The sequence below is a fragment of the Tuber melanosporum genome, assembly GCF_000151645.1.
Source record: "Tuber melanosporum whole genome shotgun sequence assembly, scaffold_22, strain Mel28".
NCBI lineage: Eukaryota > Fungi > Ascomycota > Pezizomycetes > Pezizales > Tuberaceae > Tuber > Tuber melanosporum.
In genome coordinates, this window is record NW_003298886.1 from 49,523 (window position 1) to 74,035 (window position 24,513).

The following is a 24,513-nucleotide window of genomic DNA, read 5'->3' on the forward strand; positions in this document are numbered from 1 at the left end:
TACCAAGGATGTCACATCTTTGAAGCTTAGTAACTCTCTGAGTCATTGACTGTTTTACTCTGTTCCACTTCCCAGACCTAGCTGAAGGTCTCCTCTCATATATCCTGCAAACAGAATCTAGTTGGAAGGACGGCAGCGATGTATATAGTGTTATTCTTACACCTTCAGTTCTGTGGCATTATTGTCACAGGTTACAACAGAGATAGATAAGTACATTGACATGCAGGCCCTGTAAGAGGGCCGGAGGGGGGTGTTGGAGACTAGAGATTCCGATTCCGAGTAGGATTACTCTACTTAGGATGATTCCTAGGTATCGGATCCCGGTATTCCTAATATTAATATACTTGATTGTATGGTTACTTCTTTAGTTTTCCCAGTACACCTTTTGAAGCCTTCTTTAGTTTGCAGCTCTAGTCTCTTCTCTGAAAGCACAGGCTACCTGTCAACTATCATACCCTACCTAGAAACATAATTAGCACCTAGTGAACATGTTACATTAATAATAATATATTAAGTTACCAATATAATAATTTTTACAGCTTAATTCCTTGGCGAAAATCCATTAACAGTGTTTGCCCTCAATATTAATAGTAATTAACATGTCCCAGACATTTCCTACTCTTACCCAAATATTGACCTACTTTTAAATCCTAGTAGTTCCATGACAATTCCAGATATTACTATTTTCTCTCTATTAATATGTAGAAGATCATGCATTCTATCACATAATAGAGCTAGAATTTTCACCAGAGTAGTGGTTGAACAGCCTTTGGGGATTGAAAATGAATAATATTTTCCTGCCAAACTACTCCGGCTACAGAGTTCCCTCACCATACTCATAATGAATGTCCATACGGATTAGATAAAAGCAGTACTATCTACAACAGAGTTAGTGTATAATAGGTGGCTTGGCAATACATTGCATACAGTATATAGTCACCAAGCACAAACATTCTGTTTATTTCTTTTCTATCCCTATTGCCACATCACAGTCGGTCCAATGCCTCTCAAGCTTACCCATAACCTTAGTATTACCGGCATTCATCTGCATATGAGGGGTATTCACCGGAAACTTCAGACTACTACAGTAAGATATTGATTGACCACTACTCCTGAATTAACCTTACTGACCTGTTCGCTTAGAAGAACAGCGATGAAGTGTTATCCCCTTCCTCTGGATATCATTCTTCCAAGAACCCACACTTTCTGACATGGGAGCTGTTTTCTAAACCAAAGACTCGGCTTACCAGCCGCCATTCCAAAATTAACACTCAATTTATTCACCACCTTTCTACCTAGTGCTGTGCACGAGCCGAGCCGACTCGAGCCTGCTTGAGTCTCTTGGCGGAGGTGGAAATGTGGGAAGAGGTAGAGGAAACCCGTGGTGAAGATGGTTGTTCTGAATTATAAAGGCAGTGTGTACTCGAGAAGGGGTATCGTGGCGACACTACTAGTACACTCGAGCCCTCGAGTCCAGTGGTGCCACGAGCCGGCTCGTGAACAACACTATTTCTACCGTAGAAATAGTATAGTCTTATTTCAAATAGTAGGCAAGAAGTCATTAACAAGCTTTACTAAAATATATTAGGATGTTGCTAGATATCAAAGCTCTATTGGAACCATTATAAATTCCTTGAAACAGTTGGAGGAGAGAGTTGACAAGGGGTTCAAGGAACTCGGGGATAGAATTGGCAAGATGGAAGAGGGGGCACAGAAACACATGGAGAAAATTGAACAAAAAATAGCAAAACAGGCAGAGAAGACGGGAGCAGAAGTGAAGACGCAGGGAGTGAAGATGGAACAGGGGATGGAGAAAATTGGGGAGCATATGAGAAACATACATGCGGTAGGTTCTGAATTTTGAGCTCAGGTGAGGCTACTAATCTATGATCAGTCCCAAGAACATACTCAGTGTATCATAGTTGCTGTTAGCCAGCTTCTGCTTCTTCCAGTATAGTTTGAATGTCCTACACAATTTTCCGCATATGTTACTAACATTTGGCAAAGATGGCAGCGATATTTGGTAAACAAGGGTATGACTTGTACTTGTACAGGGACTATGAGTGTGGGCCGCAATAGGAGTGCTTGGGTGTTTGCTTTTTTCACCTTTTTTTGGTATCCCAGCCTGTCTGCTTAGTGGAGAAAAAGGACGGACTTATCTTCTCTTTGTTAATTGTCAGTAGAGAAGTTTCTGGAGTCCGCTGTGGTAATTGATTTGAGATTTTTAAGTTAACCAAGACTGTGACACCATTGTCTTAGGGATATCCTGTTGAACTGGACTGCCGTAAAAACTCACCAAACTCGTCATGCAACCAAGGGAGCTATGCATGGTGTACCACAAACACTATGGGGTGCCTCCCTCCAGTCCGCCCAATCCCTGCCTGGTCTCAAGAGTATGATACGAGTACCTAAGTACATGTACTAGTACTGTACGATTACGGTATTCGAGTACTCGTGCCCCCGAGCCAAGAATTGGCACCTCCTTTGGAGTAGCCTCGCCCAACCCATAAAAAGCATAGTGTCCGAGCTGTTTGAAAGACTGTGCCAGTGCAAAGGTATCCGGCTAGGGTGATCACACCACATGTTTGACAACGACTCTTGCAAGGAATTGGACCCTTTCCTTTCTGACCAGCAAATTCACCTTTTAGGCCACGTAGGAACAATTGGGGACTCAATTGTGTAATATAACTTTATTGATAGTAGTGGGGAAATGTGGCAGCAAGGTAATACTGGTACTCGAGTTTATAGAGCATGGCTCGGATATGCTGCGGCTGATGATAGATTTACCCCTGCAGCCGATGTACTGTACAAGTACGAGTGCTGCCGATTAGTATATTCGTCATGTGATTTCCACCCTTAGAGCAGCATGATAACAGCGACAAAATCGACATCGCCCTCATCTTCGCCGTAGACTACGGTACTTGAGACTCAGATCAGCAACCAAGCACCCCCCGCTCCTGGTGCCTCATACCAATAAAGGGGTTTTTTTTTTCCTCCCTTGCTGCTTCTTATCTTCTGATATGTATGTTGTGTTATCATACTTCTTTTGTTTTTTTATCCATTGTATTTCATTAAAACAATCATGGAGACATTGGAATGGGCAGTTGTGGTATCGAGGATGCTCCGGTTGCAACATGCTCGTTTAATCCACTCCACGTGACGAATATATTAATCGGCGGCAGCACTCGTATTTCAGACGTTCTCTCGAGCAACCAATCAATTGAGTGGAACCGCGCCAAGGTCGTTGCGCAGAGATTGCCGTTGGCAAAACCAGTTCGGGGCTGGTCGGTACGAGTACTCGAGTATTCGAATTGGCGCCGCCCGAGTGCGCCACTGCGGTCAGTTGCCGAACGGGGAGAATTAATTATCCAGGAAGTGGTGCTTTTACTGCACCAAGTTAGGTCCGGGTAGCGCGATCGTACGATATGGCGGCTGTGTTAATTTAATGGTCGCTTATTAAGTGGTCGACCCTTTCCTGATATGGTGGTGATATGCGTCTTTGCTTCCTGATTGGAAATAATGCCAAGGTTGACATTTGCGGGGGTTCGCCTGATGCCAGCTGATTGCGCCTGCTCGGGCAAGTTAATATATTTTTAAATATGACCTTCTGCATAGTCTATCCCTGGAGAGTGATACTTGTGTGTTGAGCATATTTACAGAAGATGTTAAGCAGACGGTTTTTCGCCGTAACTTAGTGGAGAGGGAGTATTCCTCTCGAAATAATCCACATCACTCTTGATGGTGGATGGCGGTGGTAACCCTGTATATTACGTAACTTTGAAGAAAATTTGACGCAGTTAGTGGGAACGATAGGATGGGAAGAATGGAGTTCAGATGTGATGTCTCGATTTAACGGCACAGAAAAAACACAACGTCGTGCAAAAACCCCACCGGGCATCTCAACATTTGCATGGCGAGCACTGGAGCACAGAATCTAAGAGAGAGAAGGACCCGCACCACCGTTATTGCTCTGGAGTACCACTCACAATTCGACAAACACGACACGGGATGAAGTGAAGAGCGGAACATTGATGCCTTCGGTGGGTGTGTTCTCCCGAATACCGGCACGGCGAAAACTCGAATGCCGGTACGAGATGGATCCAGCATTGGAGCCCGGTCCCCCACAGGAGACGTCGTAACTCATAGCAAGAGCGATATATCAGGAAAGCTGGAGTACCAAGCCCTTTCTTCCTGCCGGTATGATGCTTGGCATTTTCTGTCAGGATCACCTGCTTGTTGGTGGCAGGGGTAGTGGTCATTCTTGCAGGAAATGCTGAGATGCAAACAACGGCCAAGGCAGAACTTAGACCGCGATGAGTATGGCAGCTACTATTTCTGCCCACAATCCCTGAAGACTACGACAGTTTGCGCCAGGTTGGGTCTCAGGCTCTCTCTCACTCGTTCTTCAGATTATCTTGGCATACCGTCTCAGTGCTGAAACTCGAACATTTCCATAGAGGTTCACATCGAGTCCTCCTATGCTTGGCATTTTGGTGGGATTATGTTTCACTACTGGATCCTTCTAGTATTAAGAGGGGGAAATTCGTGAAAGATGCAGGGGGTCGAGAATCCCCCTTTGGGTTTAAGGGAGAAATCACATCATAGGGAAAGGGTTCCCATTTAACAGATGAAAAGAAAAATTCAACAGACCTTACTGCTGGCAGGAAAAGTTGCTGGATTCTCAGTTATTACAGTCTATACTATACAGATATCGGAGCGAAAAACAGAAAGGGCCATCTTTAGAGAATGAGGCTCTAGAAATAACGGGAAGAAAATATAGAAGTAAAAGGCTAAATCTAGTGGGTACTTCGTGGAGCCTGTGGAGTCGGCCAGTGCCCGACACACAATGGAGGCCCTTTATAGCCTTGGATACCGGTACCGTACCGCTACAAGTGCTGGCTGTCACGAAATATGAGCGGGTGGCCAAACGTGAGGGCGACGGTACTCATTGCCAGTGAACGTTCCGATAGATGGGCGATCCCCAATCTGGAACGATTGGGCCAGGATTAGCCTGCTTAGGCAGTGCATTTCCATACCGTACCGGTACTGCCTCACCCCAGCTTAGCGCTCCGTCATAAACATCGCCTTGATTTACCTGCCAGAAAAAACTCTTTCACGACTCTCCCAAGTTCCAGCGGCTGTCGCCTATCCGTAAACTGCATCAGGCTATTCGGCGGCCCCCGTATCCCCCACCCAAGCAAAACCTTGACCACCCCCTCCCTCCCCGACAAAATCGCCCACCACAGCAACGCACGCCCCGTACCGCCTCCAACATCAAACCTGACATCCCCCCTCCGTAATAACATCTCCACGATCCCATGAAGCCCGTTCACCGCTGCCCACCAAAGCGGAGTTCGACCGACAGTGTTCGGTACATCGGGTATGAAGTCTTCCCTCTCCAGGAGCAGTTTCACGATCCCCTCGTGACCGTGCTTGACCGCCCAGAGCAGTGGCGTTTGGTATTGCTCTGGGTCCGGGTGGTTAGGGTTTAGGGATTTTAAGGATGGCAGTTGCTTGACGACACGGGGGTAACGTCTGCAGACGGCCCATAGGAGGGGGGTTAGGCCGTTAATGTCTACACAGTTTGGGTTTACGTCTGGGTGGGATAGGAGCGCCTTGGCTACGCCTTCATGCCCGCGCTTGGCGGCACGTAGGAGTGGTGTTCGGTGGCAGATTGTGTCGGGCTGGTTGGGGTTGAGGTCCTTCCGCCGGAGGAGCAGCTTTACGACCCCTTCGTTTCCACTCGTAGCAGCTGAAGATAGTGGTGTTCGGCCGTCGTTATCTGGAGTGTCGGGGTGGGTATCTTCTGTTTTCAGAAGCAATTCTACCACCTCCTCACGCCCTCGCAGAGAAGCCCACCAGAGCGGTGTTCGGCCGTCATTGTCCGGGGTATTCGGGTTGGCACCATCCCGCATCAACAAAAGCTCCACTATCCCTGTATGTCCGTTTTCGGCAGCCCAGGAGAGCGGGGTTCGATTACATACCGCATCGGACTGGTTCAGATCGAGATCTCCCCGCTGCAATAATAGATTCACTACTCCATCGTGTCCGTTCTCCGTGGCCCACAGGAGCGGCGTTTGGCCGCACTCGATGTCTGGATGATTGGGGTCGAGACCATCGCACTCTAGTAGCAGTCTCACGACTTCCTCGTTTCCATTCTCCGCTGCCCAGGAAAGGGGTGTTTGACCGTATACCGCATCGGGCGTGTTGGGGTTTAGGTCTTTTCGTTCAAGTAATAGCTTGACTAATTCCTCGTTCCCCTCCAAGAGGCTCGCGTGAGTGGTGTTTGGCCGTGATCATCTGGCGAGTTGGGATCAACGTCTCGATGCTGGAGTAATAGCTTGACTACGCTTTCGTGTGCACGTCTAATGGCCCATGAAAGGGGTGTTCGGCCACCATTGTCTGCTATGTTAGGGTCTACGTCTTCTCGCCCCAACAGTAACTTTACGACTCCCTCGCGCCCACGTAGGGAAGCCCACCAGAGTGGTGTCCGACCATCTTTGTCTGTCTTGTTGGGGTCAACACCTTCGCGCTGTAGTAACAGCCTTACGACCTCTTTATGACCACTTCTAGCAGCACACAGAAGCGGTATTTGGCAGTCTAGGTCCGGAATTTCAGAGTGTGCATCCTCTCGTTCTAGAAGTAGCTTTACTACCCCCTCGTACCCATTCATCGAGGCCCACAAGAGTGGTGATTGGCTTATCACCCTGGTTTGGGCAGATATCTCCCCGATCAAGAAGTAGTTTCACCACCCCCTCATGCCCGTGCCTAGTAGCCCATGAGAGTGGCGTCTGACCATCGTTATCCGCTGCGTCGGGTCGAACATCTCTGCGCTCTAGTAATAGCTTGACTACTTCTTCTTGCCCGCTTCTAGAGGCTCGCGAGAGTGGGGTTTGTCCGCCATTGTCTGGCATGTCGGGAATGATATCTCCTCTCTCCAGCAATAGTGTCACGACCCCTTCATGCCCTTTCTCGGCAGCCAGCAAGAGCGGTGTTTGGCCGTCGTCATCTACCGAATTTGGATTCACATCTCCTCGCTCCTTTAACAATTTGACTATTCCCTCGTGTCCATTATATGCAGCCTGAGATAGGGGTGTTCGACCATCGCTCTTACCGGGCATGTCGGGGTTGACATCGGCCCATTCCAGCAAATGTCTCACCACTTCTAAATGACCACCTCTAGCGGCCCATATAAGTGGTGTATTTCCCAAGATATCCCTCCCGTTGGTATCCCACCCCCCTATCTCTCTTAAAAGACTCGCAATTTCACTGATGCCAAAGAATGCCACACAGTGAAGTGCAGTAAATCCTTCGGGCGAACCTTTGACCAACCGCCATGTCTTTGTTAGGAGAAGTGTAGCCGAAACATGTTTATCGTATTTCTCAAAGAGTTGGAGCGCCTGTGCTTTGATGCATTCCGTGGTTTCCCTTCTAGCATGGCTTCCCCAATAGCAGGCAGCGTAATCGAGAAATGGGATTTCTGGGGGTGCACTATACAGAGTCGGCGGAAGTTGCTTGACGCACCGAAAGTTCAGGTACGTCAAGGAAGCTTCAGCGATCAACGCGTGGGTGCTCTCGAAAACATCTGAATGGGCAGAGAGGTATTCCTGGAGTGTGAAGTGTATTAACCGGACTCTTTTAGCCGCTTCATCGATGGTGATAAGTCCGAGACAACAACCTAGCAGCGTCCTTGTCGATGGGATGTTGTGAGGATCAAGATCTTTGGATCCTATCACTACAGCTAGGGCGTGACAGAGCTCGTCTACTCGCAAAGGCCGCTCCGCATGAGAAATCCACATGAGGATTACCATTCCGAGTCTCGATTTGTTTCCGCTCTGGGCTCGTATGCGCTCCAGCGTTGCATCGTACGCGTCCCCGAGGTCTTGACCATTTGTCATCTTCCGGAGTTTTTCCCTCCGTTGGGAGATGGTTGTCTCCCCCAGAATTGCCTCGATGTTTAATGAGACTAACAGAAAACTTGATCCCAGTGTCAGCAAATAACCTGAGTTTGTATGTCACTACTCCTACGTACATCTCCGCGGTTGCGTCCGGCAGGTTCCTTATAATATCTTCCTCTGAGCTCTTGTTCATCGCATCGGGCTCCATGTCATGTGGCCCCCCCGTGAGGAACAGCCGGACGTCTGGTGATTCTTGCAAAATCCATCGCAGTTCTTCAATGAACCCGAGTCGATCCTCGGCCAGAAACTCGTCCAATGCGTCAATACAGATAAACACCTGCTTAAATAATCCAAGGACCGGTTTTAAAATTCTCCGAAAATCAGGAAGCTCAAGACTTCGGCCGCCGATGTTCCACTTTTCCTTGCGAAAAGCCTTTTTTAGCTCTTCCGGGAGTTCTTCAAGCCCGCTCACTAGTTGCTTGAGTATGGACCCTATCATGTTGGTTGTAGACTGTTTCTTTTGGGAGAGGAAATCGCAGTACAGGCAGACGACGGCGACATTTCTCCCAGCCATCTCATCACACAATGTATCGATTACCAGAGAGCTAAAGTGCTGGTTAGCAACTAGAATGCTGCAATCCTAGAGGATGACATCTCTCCCACCTGATATACGTCTTCCCGACCCCTGGGTCCCCATAGCAGACCAGGGCACTATTTGCCGAAGAGCCCTTGCGCCATTACAGAAACTCCTCGGTTTGCAAGAGCCAATTCCCCACACCCTTGACCCGGTGATTGCGGACATCCCGATGCCTACCCCTGGGCTCTAAGGGGGACAACCAAGCGAGAATCTGCGCTTTCTCATCGTCGGGCCTATAGAAGTTGTTGTATACATTATGGCACTTGACATTATTCCGATAGTCAATAAATTTTTCGCTCATCGTGTCTGAAGTGTTACCGATGAACGAGGAATTGAGTGCAAGCGACTGACGGTGTCCTCCAGAGCTGAGGAAAGGCAGGGGATATTTGTGCTCTACGAGGCTGGCGTCAAAAGAACCGAGCATAAGGTCTAATTCGTGTAACGAAGGCTGTTGCAGTTTACCCCCACACAATAACCATACTTTCGTGTCTTCCCACTCTGGGCATTGTTCCCGCGAAGTGAACATCCAAACCCCAGCTCACTACGCGTGATATCCCCGAATTTTTCCAACTACGATACCGTGTAATACCGGTATAATTCTCTTCTCAAGTACGATATCTTGGCCAAAATATTTCCAGCCGGGTAATGGCCGTCAGCCGGCATCCCGCTTTAGACCAACTCTCATAGAGAATTGAAATATCGCGAGCTTCTGCACCAGTAGGTACAATTATCACGAGCACTTACTACTATTCCTCTTTCGCGCAGCACAGTACTCACACTCCGTTCCTCGCGCACGCGACATCCACCCGTTTTACAAGTACAGTACCATAGCAGTTATCAATCCCCCCTCACCCATCGTCACGATAAAGCCCTCCATATCCGGTGACAAAAAGCCCTGAGGAGGATTAACTTAGATTAGATTGGTCCACCGGATGTGTTGGTGCCCCATTAGCCTTCGCTAGCAATCACACGATGTCAAACTGAACCCATTGCGTGAGGAGCTGATGGTGGATTTCGAGGGTTTTTGCAACAGTAATTGGTATGGTTTGGGAGTATGCGATTATTTCTCACCGTTCATATTGGCCCGGTAAGTAAGCAATGCGGTAGAAACTGCGTGCGGCTTCGTCGCGGTTGATTGGAAAATGGATCCGGCGCCAAGGAGGTAAAGTGGGTGCCGCTGTTGCCTGGTGCTTCCTCCTAACTTAATTACCCCGCGTGGAAAAACACACTAGCGCAAAATTTAGGCAATAGGTTAAGTGTTTATAAGTGACTTCTATTGCGATCTTTTCTCGTCGGATATACAAATCTGGCGTTGGAACGGGCGTCCGATTGGGGATTTTACTGGTCGTGGTTGTGGTTATGCGGTCTTATGCAGTCGGGCATCTAACTGTCCGAGAGGGGCTGATGAGATAATTTTATTGGGGGTAGGGACGCATCCCCATCACTTGCACAGCCATGTTCAATATTATCTATGCGGTACTCTAAAGAGAAAAGAAAAAAGAAACAAAAGCAGGAGAGAAAAAAGGGATACAAGACACAACACAGCCGGTCCAGCAGTCATCCAATTAACTCTATCCTTCGACCCACAGCTAAAATTTGGACAGCTAGCCGAGTGAGATCCTATGAACTTGCCAAGCCTTAAGTTTACGAAAATCTGACAACCCATGGACACGGCTTCTCCCCATACGTGGCGATATTCGACTCGAGAACTTTATTAATGTCATCATTGGGCGCGTTCCACATCCTCGTTCCGGAGTCCCTACCCCCCCAAATATTAGCCTTCAACCTCTATGAAACTTCCCCCTCCAGGAAGAGGAAGAAAAAAAAACTCACATCATAATCCCAACATGGTGGATACTGTTCCTCTTCCCAGACGCGCAGCTGCACTCATTGCCGAAGAAAACGGCGTCACCGACCCTCCTCTCCGCATAACCCACCTTGCGCATCCCGTTCGCGGCGAGCGTTGCGTCGCTGGCACAGTACATACTATGCGTGACTCTGAGGCCGGCTTTGAAGAGGTCGCGACCAGTGACTTGACACACGGCCCAGCAGAGGAGTCCGGAACAGTCATAGCCAATCTCGCCGTGCTGGTAGGGTGGCTGGTCCCTGGTTGGGCCGTTGCAGGACCCGCCGCCCCAGGCGTAGGGCGTGCCCGCGGCGGTGAGGGCTTTCTGAAGGATCTTGGACCCGACGTCGCCTCCGCCATTGTTTTGGTTTTCAGGGATGGAGGATTTGACGCAGCACTGTATGTCATTGCCTCCCGGGCAGGGCCAGGGCTAGGGGCGGTGTCAGCTTGGAATGGAATGTTGGGAGGAGGGGAGGGGTATTGTACAGGTCCTGAGCCAGTGTGGAAAGTGCCCCCGGAACAACCGTCGTGGGAGGTACTACGGCAGAAGCCGGTACCGGTGGAAACTGTGCAGGGTATTTCGACGCAGCACTTTGTGTGTATCAGCAGATGTATTACACCGACTTCAAGATTGTGGGGGGGGGGTAGGTACCTGTATGTCGTCAGGATCATTCGGGCAGAATGGTTGTGGATAAGATATCCCGTTGCCTGTAAAGTTGCGTCAATGGTTGATATTCGCATCCGTGACAAAATTTCAACTGTCCTGCTCACATTTCGAAGTACTCTGACAAGTCCCACTGCCCTCGGGGCCAGAGCACCCATCTCCAACAGCCCTCCCGAAAAGCTGCTCGACGGGTGATGCTCCGGCAGCCGCTGCTAAGGAGAGAATGAGTGTGAAGGCTCCGAAGGACTTCATGGTGCGTAGTTTGCTTGCTGCTCGTGCTCAGGTTTGTATGAACGAGTGAATGAATGAACGAACAAGTTTCTTAACGAATGTATAAACGAGGGGACAGTTCACAAGAACGAGCGAACGGAGGATAGAAGGACCAAACGGGTTGAATTCTCCAATAGTAGAAGAATATCGAAACCTCACGAGCGCAATCACCAACCCTTTATATACTCCCGATTCCCTCTCCAAATAATCGAGAAATTGCCTTCGCACAACTCTATTTCCTCCCCCCCTCACCCGTGCAAACGGTGAACACTCCCGATGAATTAAAGATGCAGGTACCGGTACGCCAATAAGCGCTCCTCCTGTACCACCACCTCAACGGAGCATAACTCGTGTTGCACAGAGACAAAATTCGCTCATGACATACGAGGGATATAATCATGTTCCGAATCTCGTATTCCGAGAATCGCGTTTGATCGACGCTAGGTATACCCTTACTCGAATACCGGTACCGGTACGGTACAATTGAGTGAGGAGAGAGGAGGATAGATAGAATACGGGCATGGCTTAGGGGGTTTGAGTAAGGCTGAATTAAAAACTTTTTTTCATGAGCGGGTTTTCTAGAAGATAGTTGGAGGGGATGTGATCGTAGTTTGCCTTGTGCGATTCGAATATAGGGGGTGTTCGAGGTTACGAAGGCCTCCGCTGTCCGTCGGGCACTTTGGTTATTTCGCTCCGCTCCTGGGAGTTCCTCCCGGTGGTCGTGTCGAGTATTGATCCTTTGGTCTTGTCTTTTACATTGTCTTGGAAAAGAAAATTTTTCTATAGGCATTTGCTGCAGCTTTCGGAGAGACTTCTTCTGGGTTCGTTTTTTTATTTTTAATTTTTATTCCTGACTCTCCGATATCTGTCTGTGTATATATGAGGGACCTCAACTAGAAATACCGTAGTTTTGCTTTTCGTTTCGCCTCGTATCCTTTCTACAGGGGGCTAATATTGAAGGGTATTTGCGAGTGAGAGCTTGTGATATGTCTTACTAATCGTGAATTTGCAGGGTTCGAAGAGGGTTGGTGATGGCTATGGTTTAGGGCGGAGTAGAGATTTGATTGTAATTAGTCCTGTTGTATGATATGTTGTTTTTTGAAGGGAGTGTCACGATTAAACTTCCTGAAGAAATTGTCTTTTGGATGTGCTTGCAGTATATATACGGGGAGGTATTTATTTACTAAGGAAATTCGGCGGGTTCTCCGAAGGGCACAGGGCATCATACTTTACGCATCCTCGACCCAACTGATGCTTCACAGAGGGATGTGCGAAGACTCAAGTTGGACACATTCCAACATTCAGGAGCATCGACGACCATGTATCATAGTTGAAAACCTTCATCAATAGCATTATACTAAATGATCTGCAAATTAAGCATGAAGTATAATACGAGTAAAACACATCAACCACCCATGTCGCCAAGTCCTGGAAATAGAGCTCGTGCAACAAGCGAGATTCCGTCCCGGCTCCCTTCCCGCCCGCGCACACTTCCTTACCTTGGTATGGTACTGCACTTTTACTTGTACTACCGGCGGGCTCCCTATCCTGTGGTTACAGGCGCCTGTTCGCAGATAAGGCAACCCATGTCGGGAAACAGTGCCCCCATTTGGGACCTCATGATCCCAATACAGTACCGTAGAAAACTCCTATACAGGTAATCGGCCCATGTGCTATGCTGCTCAGTCCCTCCGTGAGCCTACTCAGCAGTGATAACAATTCTTTCGATGCAGCAACTGATATGAAAAGCTTATGTTTGGTTGGATCCGCTATCCTGCATATATACTCGAACGATGACTTGCCTCATTCTAGTTCCTTATATACTGCAATCAGCGTGGGCGGAGGGAGTAAACGCTAGCAGTTGTGATCGGGCTCTACAGAGGCAGTTTCTAATGGGGTTGCTGGAGATCCCGGAGGTCATCGTGGGGGGACGAGCACCAGGGCTTTTGAGGACTATTGAGCCATTCCACTCGGTTTTGGAGTTCTTCCAGTGGGCACCCGACCGTATTGATGCTACCGGTCTGGCGATAAATTCGGCCACCCATCCAACCGCCGGCATCCTCCACCCGGTTTACCAGACTCCACTTCTAAAACACACCTGTGGAGCCACCATCCCATCGTTCACCTTCCGGATCTTTTGTCAAATCTACGCTCTTATAGTTTCTCCTCTTTCCCTCTCTCCTCCCTCCTTTCCACTACTACTCTTTTACTGACCCGAATATCGCACGGGCATTACGCTGGGCTACCTATTACCATGCCCTACCATCCAGCCGATATTCCAATCTTCACCTCGCAATACACTCGAGCATCTTGTGGCCGTGTACAATTCAAGGCCTTTTCTCCTTTTGGGTTTTTCCTTCATCTTCCCTCTAGCATACATAAGAAAGCAGTCTCACTCTAGTATATCCTTCCCCTCTTTCCTTTGGCGCATGAGGAGGAGCAAGGATCTTATAGTGTGTTGTCTGTCTCTCGCGGCATACCCTCTAGGGCGGATTGTCTTTCAGTGGCGGGGGGGTGTTTTGGATAGATGTTTTTTAGTATGATATACAGGATAGTGGTATTGTACCATCCCGATACCCGACACGGGAGGAAGGAACAACCAAAAGCTTGGTTAGCATCCTTTTAGAGCCTCCGCTTCAGTATACTGTAGCTTAAGTTATTGCACGAAGTTGGTCAAGGCTCCAAAGCCAACGCTTACCGCGATTAGTGTCGCGCCGTGAAGTCAAACCTCCCTCGGTGCCAAACTTTATTCAAATCTTCTCTTTTTTTACTCGTACTTCTGACCACTGTGCTATACTGTACTAGTACATTACGTGCCCCCCAAAGCCTTTACCTTTGCACACACAATATGATGAATCATCATAACTATTCACAAGTATACAATTCCAGCACTCATTCCACAACCACCACCTCAGCACCTCTTCCGCACGCGCGCACACAACCATCCAAAAAGAGCACTCACACTCCAGTCCCCCCCCCCACCTCAAGAAGAGGAGAAAAAAAAAACCCCTACCGTAAAGTCCTCGGTACCATTTTCTATCCACCTATCATACCGAATGACAGACATAAACCGGACTTGACCCCACTTCTGGTACAGTACGTAGGGGGGGGAATGACAGGTAATAGCTAAGACATGCGGAACACCACCATGAGGAACAGTAACTTCAACGATGACACCCGATCCGCCATTAAGGTAAAACTGAAAGCTATCCGGAAACTAAAGATGTCGGGATTTCCTCGGCGGGTTACGAATTGTCAGATGTAGGTCTCACATTCGAGTCCCTCCCTACCGTAACTCAAAAATAATAATATTTTTCTTTTTTAGGAAAAAAAAAAAAATTAATAAACTTTGACCGGGCGGAAGGCTTTACTCGAGTATTCACTCATTCATTCGTTTGGTAGGGATTAATAATTATCGGGTGGTTGGTTATAATATGGTAGTTATCATACGGTAGGTTTCCACATTGTGCTAAAGTGGGACATAAGTTAGGCTAGTTTAGTGCCGGTATTTCCTCATGATGGTTGATTCTTTCCCAAGTGCTGAGAGCGGGTTATATAATATTATTATTACCTTATTATATGGCCAGCAAGGTCTGGTATCATATCATTGGATCCCCGAGGGCGGGTCAAGTGGATAAAGGCACTCACACAATCCATCTTCTCGTACAGAGGCTACCCTCACCCCAGCGGGAGCAACGATAATAATATGTATTGCGCGAAACCAGCAGCTGAAATCGATTTAAACATCACTTATGGTACAAATAGTTTACCTGCCCCGAGTGATGAATCGTGACTCCCACACCGAGGAAGGCAAACTAAATTCACCAGATCTCCCCACTGAGCTCACGGATGGATTGGCTATCTTTTCGTAACCTAACCTGATTGAAATAAGGGGCGGCCATGGCCAATCCATCGACTACCAATTCGGCACAAACACAGTCTGGAACATGTACATTACCCATCCACCCATCAAAACAGCACAGCATAAAAACTAACCCATTAGCCGGCAAACCTAAGTCAGTCAAGGGGACAAAGTAGCCAACTTAAGAGAAGAGAACAAAACAGAACGAACCACCCCCGACAACAGAACCACCCACCCGTTCACGGCCAGGGATAGTCATTCTTTTGATCACTGCAGTTCTCCTTTTTCTGCCCTGCTCAATCCTCTCACTGCTGCAGGGGACATCCCACGAAAGAAAAAGAAACCGAGAAAAAAAAGAAAGAAAAAAGACAAACAAACAAGCTAATTCAACTCCGACGGTGGATCTGATAGCTCTGAACTATCATCGTCCTCCTCTTCAACACGTTTCTTCACCTCTACTTTTTTATTCTTGGCTGGTAAGGTAGCCTTCTTCCTTCCGCCGTTCGCGCTAGCGGTGGTGGCGGTAGCAGTGGTTGTGCCCTTTCGCTTCGGTCTTCCGGAGGAAACGGCCACAACGGTATCCTTCTTCGGTCGCCCGATGGCACGCGCCGTTCTCTTTGGCTTTCCTACTTCCTCCTGTGCTTCCATCCCCTCCTCCGGCGCCGCCTCATCATCTCCGACATCTGGCGCTTGGGGTGAAGTATCCTTCTCGGAAACCTCGTCGCCGTCCTCCATCTCAACGTCACTTTCGGAGTCGTCGTTGAGAGAGACTTCCTCCTCGCTATCACTCGTCCCGTCGTCCTCTGCATACTTGACGTTCTTAGTAGCTCTACCGCTGCGTCTACGCTCCGATGCGGAGATCTCCGCCGAGGGGCGCTTCTTCTGCTTTGGAGTTTTTGGCGGGCGGCCGGGCTTGCGTTTCTCTGTCGTCCCCCCGGCTGCTGCTCCTTCTTTAGAGGTGGTTGCTGGGGTGGCTACCGCCGGTGGTGAGGGTTTGGAGCGCTTTCTCGCGGGAGCGGCGGAGGAGGGAGTGCGGGTTGAGGGGGCTGCGAGATCAGCCTTGCGCTTCTTCCCCTGTCGACCAGTAGATCTGGGTTTAATTAGGCTGTCCAACTTGATATCTATTCCCGCAGGGAGGAAAGTTTTCACCGCAATGTCGCGGCTCATTTCTTCGCTGACCATCGGTGCGAAGAGTTTTATTGGGAGGCGGATTTTGCCCGGCCATGTCTGGATGTTCCAGTGGTGGAAGTCGGCATATCGGCGTACGACTGCTTGAGCTAGTTCGGAGATGTAGTAGAGGTTCTCACTGTTGTCACTGCTTAGCCCATCGCGGAATTGCTTGACACGTTGGGCGATGTGATATATTAGACCAAGGTTTTCTTCGGTCGCTACGGATTTTAGGTAGAAGAGGATGAATCTGCAGAACCACGCACGCACACTTTCATCAGCTCCGTCTGTCTCTGTTCCTTGTTTTCGAAAATCCCTATCCCCGGCATTTTGTTTCTCCCCTGGACTTCGTCGTAAGCGGGAAAGCAGTGTGGAGGTTCACCCTCGCTCCGCATACATGGCTTGGAAAATCAAGGAATAACGAAAGGTGGAGGAAAAATGCGAGATAAGAAAAAAAAAGGGTATGGGAAAAACTTACTTCGCAAAATCTGCGAGGTCGTCTATCATTGTGCCAAAGTCCGGGTGGTGGGCGAGTAAACTTAGAAGTCTGGCAAACACAATTTCCATCGTGTTGTTTGTCGATCTCATATGCGCCATGCGAGCTTTTATCCAGGTGATTGTCTCGTTTTTGGCCTCTGTAACGGGTTCGTATGCCATGAGAAATAAGATTGTATAGTACCTGGGCGTGAGTCTGTTTGTGCCGAGATATTTCTTAACCTTGCTAACGAAGCCATTGCGAACTTCGAAGCAGTTGTCCTGGGCAACGCAAGCTAGTCTGTTAAAGTCAAGTGGGGTGATGAGCTCCTCGTAAGTTTTGTTGTTGGACAACTTCAATAATGACTGAGCTGCAAGTAATCGGAGGCGGGATTGATGCGATCGTCTGTGGATTCAGAGTTAGCGCAAATTCTCACCGGGCGAGAAAAATATCTGGCGACGAACGGTGTGTTCTTCTCGGAAAATAACTCTCCCTCATTGTTCACCAGTTTGATGAGCAATGTCATGACACTCTCCAATGTAGTACCTGCCCCAGCCCCAGCCCCAGCTTCAGCCCTAGCCCTAAGTCTGTTGACCAAAATCCTGAGGGCAAGCAATTTTGCTTTGCACTCATCATCAAGAAGCTCGTCGTCGACCCACTCCTTTGGATTCGCCTGATCCTCTTCTGTCGCCGGATTTCTCACCTTGAATAACACATCTTTGGCAATAGCAATGATCGCCTTGGATTCGTCTTCACATTGCTCAGGCGCTAAAAGTACCAACTGCGAAAGGCAGGCTAGTTTTGCCAAGAAGTGCTCTTCTCCAAGCTTGGGGTTCTTAATGCACGCCCTAAGTAAATCCGAAGCATACATAACCTTTCGATTCGCGGAATACATCAAAATGGATACTGCATGCTTAGCTGCCGCAGGTGGCTTTCCGGTCAACGAGAAATTGACAAGTGCATCCAAGAGCTTGCGCTCCTGGGGCATGTCCTTGGGATAAGATTTAGCGAAGCCCGCACAGGCTTTTAGCGTATCCACTGCGCCGGAATCTGCTGCACCACGGTTCTTGGACAAGGATTGTTCTTGGAGGAGATCGGAGAGTGCTTTAACATTTGCTTTGAATACAGCGGGATTTGAAGACGACATTTCCTACTCAAAGATAAGCGAATATCTGGAACTTTCCACTATCGGTATAAATACCTTCAGAACCTCATGTGCTACAGCTCCAAGCGAGTACTCATCCGTCCTGGAAAACTCCACAATGTGCGGCACGTGGCTCTTGTTGTAAATCAGTTGACTGACTCTATATAATAAAGGGGTCAAGGTCTCCATAATGGTCATTGTGGATCCAGGTCCTTCTGTAATCCTCTTCTTGGTCTCTTTGAGCGCTTTGACTACCGTTCTGTAGTCGCTGTCAGGGCTAAAACAAAATCTGATTAGTTGGTAACATCGGCGGTCATGAAGCTTTGCGAACTTCATCAAATTCTCCTTAGCCTTGGGGGTGTCGGGGAGCTTTTGGGATAGCCATTCGATAAACTTATGGAGCGCCTTCTTGACAAGATCTTCTTCAATACCATCGTCAATTATGCCTCCCTGTGATGTGTTAGCAACCTAATAAACGTAATAATCAAGGGAACCTTACATTATAATCCTCACAGGATTTCAAAAACACATCCATGACTTTAGCATACGAGATTTGTCTCAATGGAACCGCAAACAAAGCCTTCTTTGCCTTTGGGTCAAGGCCTCTCACCAAGACTAGTAACCTCTGGACGCGGATTTTATCACCTTCTTGTATCTCCTTCTCCTTTGCCTTCTCCACCTCAGCGGCATCTCTCTCTTTCCCCTTTCCATTGCTCTTTCCGTTGGTCTGTTTATCAGCAGCAATCCTACTCTCCGATTTTTCAATTGGTGGATAGTTGACGGGAATCAGGACGCCAAAGAGGACATGATCCAAGAGGACGTTGACCTCAGCGTCATTAATGTAGAATGTATCCAGAATCTTACTAGGAATCCAGCCAAGCTGATTCATAATAGCCTCGTTACCCGAGAGGATATCGGGATATGCCATATTCCACATCCGGGCAAGGCAAAACATTCCCTCCCATCTGACTGAAAACTTTTTATCCCTAACCCTTTCGCCCAGATTATGCAGGATTTTCTTTCCCCAGCCCGACGTTTCTTCCTCAGTAACTTTGGATTTCCCCTTGGCTTTTCCAGTGGAAGTCCCAGTAGCGGCTGCCGAATCGTACGTATTGAACGCGGAAAGATTTGCGCCTAGCTTAGTTGTGATGGTTGTATAATCGAGCTCGCCCAACGAAATGCATGAAGTTAATCTCACTCGATCATCAAGATCATTAAGCTTCCCCGCCACAGGCTCGACAAGCTGCACAGCCATAAGATCAGAGCGTTCCTTGATGATTTTGATTGCCGCTTCTGCCCATTTAGATCTGACAATGTTTGATCTATCGTTGGAACGACCAATCCACGCCTTCCATGTGACAGGCGCCGAGCTGCCGAAATTTCCCGTCAGTGCCATATCGCCAATTGTCTCGGTCGCCAGTATTCGCAGCTCCGCATTCTCCGCCAAAAGCTCTTGTTCCAGTTGCGGTATCACATTCTGCAACACCGCAGGGCAAGCTTTCCAGAGTTCTTTCACGAGAAGATGGGCTTTGTGTAGCTCATGTAGATCTTCCGCCGAAGGCTCGTGATTTGCGGTCTCGGCGTCCGGATCGTCCAGGTCAGAGTCCGGAGACATTGATGTGTGTCGTCCAGCAGCCTTGCGTGCTCTTGAAGAAGGCGAGGCATCAAGAATAACTTCCGAGAAATACTGGCAGATGTGGCGTGCCATTTTGTCGATAGATGCATTACAGATAGACTTGGCCATATTGTATGCGGGCGGCGGTAAAGCACTGACAAGTTTCATTTGTTTGTCTTCATCTTTTCCCTTCAAAGCTATCCCCGCACCTTTGTCCTTCGCATCCGGCACACCCGGCTTCGCTTTTCTGCCAGCCAAGTTCTGCAGGGCCGTTTGATTGACTCGGAAGAACTGTGCAACAATTATATCCACCACTTCCGTCGGGAGAGAATTGCACTCCTCTATGAGCTGGATGAGAATGTCGGTCATTTGGTACTCTACATTTTTGGGTCCGCCTGGTTTGGCTAGGTCGAAAAAGGTGGTGAAAATCTTTAGAGTGATGGCCTCACCATTGGGAATATCGGATATCAAAACGACGGACTTTACAGAAGCTAATGATTCGAGGAGGTAGAGATATTGTTGGTAGTATGGATTTTCGGCATCCGCAAGCCCTTTTAACTGTCGTACGAAGAGCTCGAAGATATCCTACACGTGACGAGGACGTTTCAGTTAAAAACGAGCAAAACACGGATCCCCCAAAGCAATCGAGACAAACAGTGGTCGCGTGCGCAGGAATGGAGGTCAACAACGCGGGGAGGAAGCAGCACTAACCCTGAGTTGAACGGCAGTGTAAGGTGCATCCGGCGCATGAAGTCTTAGCATATCTGCCAAACAGCAAGCTGTGTAGGCCTTGACACCATTATCTTTGTGTTGTAGCAAGCCAACTGACACCAGTTCTTTGGCCGGAGTCGCCAAACTATCGCGATCCACAGCCTCCTGCTCAAGCGCGACAAGTTCCTTAGAAAGTGCCTTGAGACGGGTTATGAGAGTACCGGTAGGAATAGGCTTGCCAGCTTTCCATGAGAGCGGTTCGTGAAATTGCAAGGCGTTTTCCGACGATGAGTGTTGCTCGTCCTCGTCCTCCGCAAGAGGGCGAGAAGAGCGGGCCATCGCGATCTGGAAGCGGACGGTGATTATTGAGTTTCAATAGGGATGGCAGTGCAAGAGTGACGCGACCGTAGAGCGATTGATGATATGGGATGGTGTTCTGACTTGTGAGTCTCAGACTCTCAGCGCGGGAAAGAAAGGAAGGGGGGGGGGTGAGCGTGGCCGGGTGTGGATGAGCGAGGGTTAGGGGTACGGAGGTGAGAATTCGTGAGATCAAGCGACGGGGGTTGGGCAAAGAATCTTTCGTCGTTTGCTGCCACCACCACCACCACCAGTAATACCAAAATTAATATCGTTAAACGGGGGGCTCCTCCCCCGTGTGCGGTTTCTCTCACCAGCGGGGCCTTTGTTGCTTGTATCCTTTACGAGAAAGAGGCATTGAATCACAGAGGCGGAAGAAAGGATCGATGCCGCAGTCAGGAAGATCAAGACACAAACGGTTTCTGCGCAAGCACGGCAGAGGCTTGATCTAGATTCCCACCGGCTTTGTAGGTACTGTAGATGTGGTCTAAATCTCCGGCACTGGGTCTGCTCGTGCGGAGTGATTCTTGGAAGTGTTCTGTATGGAAGCGCACAAGTACAATAAGTCACGGGCAGAGGCTCAAAGACGCAGCGCCAGTATCGTGAGCTTGGTTAGGCGGCTGGTGGCAGACCTTGCCATTCCATGGTATGATACTGGTACAGTACTTGTAAATTTATCATAATAATATATATTATCATACCCAAGTTGTGCATAACAAGACCTTGTCTACTCGGGTGTTTAGGGTCTAGGGTTTAATCTACTGTAACGGCAGACCATTTCGGGCACGATAAGTTGGCGGGGGGGGCTAGAGCTTGCATACGAGCACACGACTTGGGCTGTTAACGAGCAAATAACCGTGACTCTATACATAGCATCCTACCGGTACTCGTATTATCGGTACCGGTATGATATGTACGGTGCCATTAGCGAACGACATCACTTGTAAAATAGACTCTGGAGCATTCTTCACTTCGTTTGTGTTTATTTATTCATTCACTCTCTCGTTCTCTGTACCTGTACTACCGTACTTACCATATGACATGATCCCAGGTTTCAGTGCTCGAGCACCGTGCTGTATGCGCTGCGATCGTGGAAAACTGACCGACCCAACCAACCCGCTATCCTCACTTCACCATTGGCTCTGACCGCCCCACCCGGCATTGCCAACCTTGTCCTTCCTCCTTTCCTCCCTTCCTCCCGCTGCTGCTGTCTGTTCTCTCCTCACAATGGTCTGTGCACCACCTGAGCTGGTATTTTCTCCTGGGTATCGTGACGTTGTATGGGGGGGCCTACCTAAACCTGGAGCATGCTGGCGCCTGGTATCACATCCCGCGCGACCCACTCACCCGGAAGAAGCATTATCACAAATATAATACGGTGGTAAAAATCAACATTATTCCTCTTATATTCCCCCAGTCTGCCTTCCCCTCTTTTCTCCGCCTCCTTATTGTTGTCAGTTTCCAACGTCTTCCTCATCAGATGAACTCCTGGCTTTCGTCTGAACATTCTCGTCGCCATGTCTTCCGCGCCTCTTAACCTCTCCCACCTCCCGCCGACATTCCTCCTCCCGACCCGACTGGCCCAGCCGAAAGCTAATGAGATCTCGAGCCAGCTCCGATCCTGCAAATGCCCATTGACTAGCAACCCCACTGATGCTAGCCTGTTTGTCGGGGACATCAACATGCCTAAGCGCTGTGAATTCGAGCTTCGTGGACGCGGACTAAGCGTTTCTTCAAAGGCGTCTCCTCACGCCAAAAAGGTTAGGGTTGTGAAACTCAAGTGGTTCACGGAGTCGTATGAGGGCTCGAAACTTCTTCCCATCGATGAGTATATTGTATGGACTGGCTATGTGCAACCGTCGAAGCGGCCGTCAACGGTATCCTCTCCCGAGCAGAATGAGGGGCAGAAGAGCGCTTTGGAGAAGGATGCGGCGGACCGCCAGCTTAGGAAGGAGATATTGGAGAGAGCTCGACGTGATCAGGTTCGGTATAGCGAGGAGAAAGCGCATGATACACGTGATGACATTCGGAAGCTTCAGGAAATGGAGCTCTTGTATGCGACTGGGAGACAGAGAAAGGGGATTAATGAGTTGATGGCGATATCAAAACCAGGCTCCAAGAATGGGGTAAGGCAGAGCACACCAGAGTACGAAGAGAGGAGGGAAAAGGTTGTCTCGAGGGGTAGACCAAGATTACTAAAGGAGATGCCTGACTGGATACAACAACGCGTTTGTACACCCTTCTGCGCTTATCCTCCACACCATTATCGTCTACTAACCTGCTTTAGAACAAATACTCCTGCTGCCGCCCTACCCCCCTCACGTCCCCTAACGCTGATTTTATATCTCTCCTGGATACTATAAAGCTCTCACGGGTCTTAACCTCCGACGGCGTCGGCATTCGCGCCTACTCGACGGCAATCGCTACCCTCCAAGCCTACCCATACCCATTGATCTCTCCCTCAGAGGTCTCTCTCCTCCCCGGCTGTGACGGGAAATCCTCCGCCCTTTTCGAGGAGTACATAACCTCCCCGGACCATGGCTTAGCCGTCGTCCGGGAACTGGAAAAGTCACCCTCCTTCAACATCCTCAAACTATTCTCCTCAATCTGGGGCGTTGGTCCGGTCGGTGCTCGGGAGTTCTTCTACGACAAGGGGTGGAAGACGCTAGAGGACATTGTAGACCACGGGTGGGGCCAGCTTACCCGCGCGCAACAAATCGGCGTCAAGTATTTCGACGAATTTCAAAGTCCAATATCAAGGAACGAGGCGAGGGATATTGCTGCGGTCGTTGGAAAGGCCGCTGCCAAGCTCCGGGCGGGAATGGATTATACCATCGTTGGCGGGTACCGCCGCGGCAAGATGGAAATCCACGATGTGGACATTCTTTTGTCACACACAACGCACAGTATGACCACCGGCGGCGTCGTGAAAGAGCTCGTTTCGGAACTCGAAGCGAGCGGGCATATAACGCATACCCTACACCTCGGCCGGGAACTCAACAACACAACAACCATAAACGCCCACCGCTACGGCTTCGACTCCCTAGAGAAAGCCCTCGTGGTATTCCTCGCGCCAAACTCAGGCCTGCACCGCCGCGTGGACATAATTCTCGCCCCACCGGTAAGCGTTGGCTCCGCACTCCTAGGCTGGACTGGCGGGACGACATTCGAGCGGGATTTGAGGCTTTGGTGCGATAAAGAGCATGGATGGAAGTTCACTAGTGAAGGTGTGTTCGAGAGGATTACTGGGAGGAGGGTCGCAGGGGTTGATGGCACGTGGAGGGTTGGTGAGAAGATGGTTGAGGCGGAGAGGAGGGTTATGGAGGGGGTTGGGTTGAGGTGGTTGGAGCCTTGTGAGAGATGCACTGGGTGATCTGTTATATTATACTGCATATTCTGGCGTGGTGATTTCAAGATTTTTGGCTTTTGTTGTTGCTGAAGGTGCTTGTTGATTTATGGATCGTAGTCCAGAAGCGTTGCTGGGATATTTGATGGAAGGGTTTGCTTCATTTCTTGTGACGACGATATTAGCTACTATTCTACATAGAACTTTGCTTCTTTCATCTTTAGGTAGCGGCGCATGATAACCACACAATACAATACGAAGCACATTATCAATACAATCCTCCAAAGCCGGACGGCCACACGGCACACGACACGCCAGAGAAACGTGACCGAGTGATCCCACATGAACCACCGATCACCCAACCCGCCTCCCGACCTCCGGACCTCCCGTTATTAAAACTATAGCAGGTAGATTGGTCCCACTCCAACGGGAGAGCTTCTGTTTGGTGCCCACGTTGGGTAAAACTCATGCCACTAAATCTGTCACGGCTTCGTGAGCTGGGTACCGCAACTTTGCTAATT

General features: G+C 49.1%; 5 protein-coding genes across 5 annotated transcripts; 2 read left to right on the top strand and 3 right to left on the bottom strand.

Moving 5' to 3' along the window:
- Positions 1–10,179: 10,179 nt before the first annotated feature.
- On the bottom strand, positions 10,180–10,520 carry GSTUM_00005934001 (uncharacterized protein; the record flags this gene model as incomplete). The annotated part of the gene is made up of 2 exons (XM_002838049.1): positions 10,180–10,314; positions 10,473–10,520. The coding sequence occupies 2 exons, from the start codon at positions 10,518–10,520 to the stop codon at positions 10,180–10,182; spliced, it is 183 nt and encodes a 60-aa protein (XP_002838095.1).
- A 3-nt stretch (positions 10,521–10,523) lies between these two features.
- Positions 10,524–11,240, top strand: GSTUM_00005935001 (uncharacterized protein; the record flags this gene model as incomplete). Its single annotated transcript, XM_002838050.1, has 1 exon — positions 10,524–11,240. The coding sequence occupies one exon, from the start codon at positions 10,524–10,526 to the stop codon at positions 11,238–11,240; it is 717 nt and encodes a 238-aa protein (XP_002838096.1).
- Positions 11,241–15,558: 4,318 nt separating this feature from the next.
- GSTUM_00005936001 (uncharacterized protein) lies at positions 15,559–20,628 on the bottom strand (the record flags this gene model as incomplete). The annotated part of the gene is made up of 7 exons (XM_002838051.1): positions 15,559–16,594; positions 16,823–17,224; positions 17,284–17,351; positions 17,415–17,969; positions 18,021–18,413; positions 18,463–20,163; positions 20,290–20,628. 7 exons carry the CDS (start codon positions 20,626–20,628, stop codon positions 15,559–15,561), a joined length of 4,494 nt encoding a protein of 1,497 aa, XP_002838097.1.
- A 1,312-nt stretch (positions 20,629–21,940) lies between these two features.
- Positions 21,941–22,153, bottom strand: GSTUM_00005937001 (uncharacterized protein; the record flags this gene model as incomplete). Its single annotated transcript, XM_002838052.1, has 1 exon — positions 21,941–22,153. One exon carries the CDS (start codon positions 22,151–22,153, stop codon positions 21,941–21,943), a length of 213 nt encoding a protein of 70 aa, XP_002838098.1.
- A 10-nt stretch (positions 22,154–22,163) lies between these two features.
- GSTUM_00005938001 (uncharacterized protein) lies at positions 22,164–24,019 on the top strand (the record flags this gene model as incomplete). The annotated part of the gene is made up of 2 exons (XM_002838053.1): positions 22,164–22,874; positions 22,934–24,019. The coding sequence occupies 2 exons, from the start codon at positions 22,164–22,166 to the stop codon at positions 24,017–24,019; spliced, it is 1,797 nt and encodes a 598-aa protein (XP_002838099.1).
- Between the last annotated feature and the right edge of the window lie 494 nt (positions 24,020–24,513).